The 1092-nt window shown below is 57.2% G+C and overlaps 1 protein-coding gene across 1 annotated transcript in view; it reads left to right on the forward strand.

Annotated features, from left to right (window-relative positions):
- Window positions 1–996: 996 nt before the first annotated feature.
- MVB12B (multivesicular body subunit 12B) overlaps window positions 997–1092 on the forward strand; it is a 62356-nt gene continuing 62260 nt past the window's right edge. The window contains exon 1 of the mRNA XM_035341337.1: window positions 997–1041. Coding sequence (XP_035197228.1) covers window positions 1012–1041 — 30 coding nt within the window. The 5' untranslated portion in view covers window positions 997–1011. The remainder of the gene's footprint in view (window positions 1042–1092) is intronic.

The raw sequence follows: 1092 nt of genomic DNA on the forward strand, positions 1-1092 counted from the left end.
TTTCACCCCATTTTTTTCATTTAACAACTCCAACTCTTTCAGTCTTGCATCAAAGACTATTGATGTCAGTCCCTACATCAATCTTCCTGTTCTTCAGGTTATTTTTGATGACCTCCCTTGAAGTAAGGTGCTCAGAACTGAATGCAGTATTAGTTTGTATGATTATAGCTACAGGATACACTGCTGTTCCAGGTTATACTATGATTTGCATTGCCTACTAATTTAGCCAGTCTGCTCTCAATTTCTTCACTGGAATGTGGTAATAATGTGCAGAACCAGAACTCTACAGAACCTCAGTTCAAGGTGTCTTCTGTGCTGTGAGCGGGCCCCTGATGACTTCTGGTTTTCCAGCTGCCCTGTCAAACACTTAATTCTCTGGACTGTATCTGCTTAGTTTGGTTTTTGGGCCTTGGTGAGAGGTAGAATCAAACGTATCACCGAAGTTAAGGTGGCTCCCAGAACCGCTTACCCCTAACCACCACAAGCTGTCCTCTCGAGAAGAGAACAAGCTTAGTTGGGTGCAATTTGCTCTTTGCTCTACAACAGCTGCTGCCACTCTCCACGATGCAGCTTGGTTTAGGACGAGGATTTCAAGAACTACAGCTCTCCGGTTCTTTTTTCCTCCGGGCATCACCTGCCTCCCAAGAGCTCACGGACCATGCCTTGCGGTTCGGTGAGAGCGGCGGGAGGAACTACTCGGAGATTCCTACCGAAGTGCAGCTCAGCAGACACAGCGTTTGCTTCGCAAAGTTTTGGTTTTTGCACCGCGGGGCCCGCGGAGCTGCCCCCTGCTTCCCTCGGACCGGGCGCGCCGTGTTTCCCGGTCACCGCGGCGGGGGCACCGCTCAAGGGCAGCCCCCGGGGCCGAGAATGGGGCTCCGGGGGTGCTCCCTGCGGGACCCCGTCCCCGTCCCGCCGCGGGGCTTCCTGCGCGCCCCCGGCGTGGGTGTGGCGGCGGGCGCGGCGAGCCGGGCTCGGCTTCGCCTCCGGTGCCAGCCTCTCGTCGGGCCGATGCGGGAGGAGGGCTGCATGGCCGCGCCGGTGAGTGCGGGGCGGCTCCTCCGGGCCGGGGGCCGCGGCGGCCGGGGGGCC

This window comes from Oxyura jamaicensis, chromosome 17 (assembly GCF_011077185.1).
Source record: "Oxyura jamaicensis isolate SHBP4307 breed ruddy duck chromosome 17, BPBGC_Ojam_1.0, whole genome shotgun sequence".
Lineage (NCBI taxonomy): Eukaryota > Metazoa > Chordata > Aves > Anseriformes > Anatidae > Oxyura > Oxyura jamaicensis.